Here is a 1,080-nt window from a genome sequence, read left to right as displayed (position 1 = left end):
TCCAGATGCAATGTTTCAGGTGAGGCTCGAAAACGGGTTTACTGTTTTAGCGCACATTTCTGGAAAAATCCGTCGAAATTCTATTCGAATTCTTCTTGGTGATCGTGTGACCGTTGAATTGACCCCGTATGATTTAACAAAAGGGCGTATCATTTATCGATTACGTAAAAATGATCCTTCTCGTTTCTAAGTCGAGGTTTTTCACGGGCAGTATTTTCTATTTATATTATTTTTAATATGGCAACGAAACAGCGTAAAAGTGTGCAGAAAAAAACACGCCGCAAAGTTCAACGCGGTGTAGTGCATATTTTAGCAACATTTAACAATACTTTAGTGACCATTAGTGATCGTTCGGGTCTTGTCATTGCTTCATCTTCGGCTGGAGCATGCGGTTTCCGTGGTGCACGTAAAGGAACGCCTTTTGCAGCACAAACAGCTTCAGAAGAAGCGGTACGTAAAGCAATGGATTATGGTCTTAAATATGTTGAAGTAATGGTTAAAGGTCCCGGAGCTGGTCGTGAAATGGCTATCCGTGCTCTTCAACAACTTGGGTTAGGGGTAACTTTAATTCGAGACGTGACACCATTACCTCACAACGGATGTCGTCCTCCGAAAAAACGTCGTATTTAATTGGATTTAACAACAACAACAGCAGTCAAACGGAGAAAAGATGATGATGACAGCTTCGGCAAAGTTACACTCTTTGCAATTTCAACCACTTGCTCCCACTGAATGGTATGGTCGATTAAGTTTTGGTCCAGTGTTACCTGGGCAAGGGCTGACAGTCGGTAATACTTTACGACGTGTCCTTTTAAATGATTTAAAAGGCATTAGCGTTGTCGGAGCGGAAATTGCTGGTGTTGATAACGAGTTTTCAACCTTACCTGGGGTTCGTGAATCTGTGGTGGAAATTTTTTTAAATTTGCGTGATTTAGTTTTTACGCATTATACACCTGATGAGAAAGAACCACCAAGTCAAGGAGAATTGGAACCTGGTGCAAAACCTTTTGCAGCAGCCCAGTTAAAAAAAGACTTATCTAAGTTACCGATTAGCTCATTCCCGTATGTTGTACGTGCTGG

At 41.5% G+C, this 1,080-nt stretch overlaps 3 protein-coding genes across 3 annotated transcripts in view; all 3 read left to right on the top strand. All coding sequences in view use genetic code 11, as the record gives it.

Annotated features, from left to right (window-relative positions):
* InfA (Translation initiation factor IF-1, chloroplastic (Partial)) overlaps positions 1-190 on the top strand; it is a gene marked incomplete at its 5' end in the record, with an annotated part of 192 nt that extends 2 nt beyond the window's left edge. Inside the window, one exon of the mRNA in view lies at positions 1-190. This exon is cut by the window's left edge and continues 2 nt beyond it. Coding sequence (YP_009056884.1) covers positions 1-190 — 190 coding nt within the window.
* A 47-nt stretch (positions 191-237) lies between these two features.
* On the top strand, positions 238-630 carry Rps11 (30S ribosomal protein S11). The gene has a single exon. It carries the CDS (start codon positions 238-240, stop codon positions 628-630), a length of 393 nt encoding a protein of 130 aa, YP_009056883.1.
* Positions 631-673: 43 nt separating this feature from the next.
* Positions 674-1,080, top strand: part of RpoA (DNA-directed RNA polymerase subunit alpha (Partial)) — a gene marked incomplete at its 3' end in the record, with an annotated part of 408 nt that continues 1 nt past the window's right edge. Inside the window, exon 1 of the mRNA in view lies at positions 674-1,080. This exon is cut by the window's right edge and continues 1 nt beyond it. Coding sequence (YP_009056882.1) covers positions 674-1,080 — 407 coding nt within the window.

This window comes from Bathycoccus prasinos, chloroplast (assembly GCF_002220235.1).
Source record: "Bathycoccus prasinos chloroplast, complete genome".
NCBI lineage: Eukaryota > Viridiplantae > Chlorophyta > Mamiellophyceae > Mamiellales > Bathycoccaceae > Bathycoccus > Bathycoccus prasinos.
Note: the sequence above shows the minus strand (reverse complement) of the source record. Positions and strands in the feature narration are given on the sequence as shown.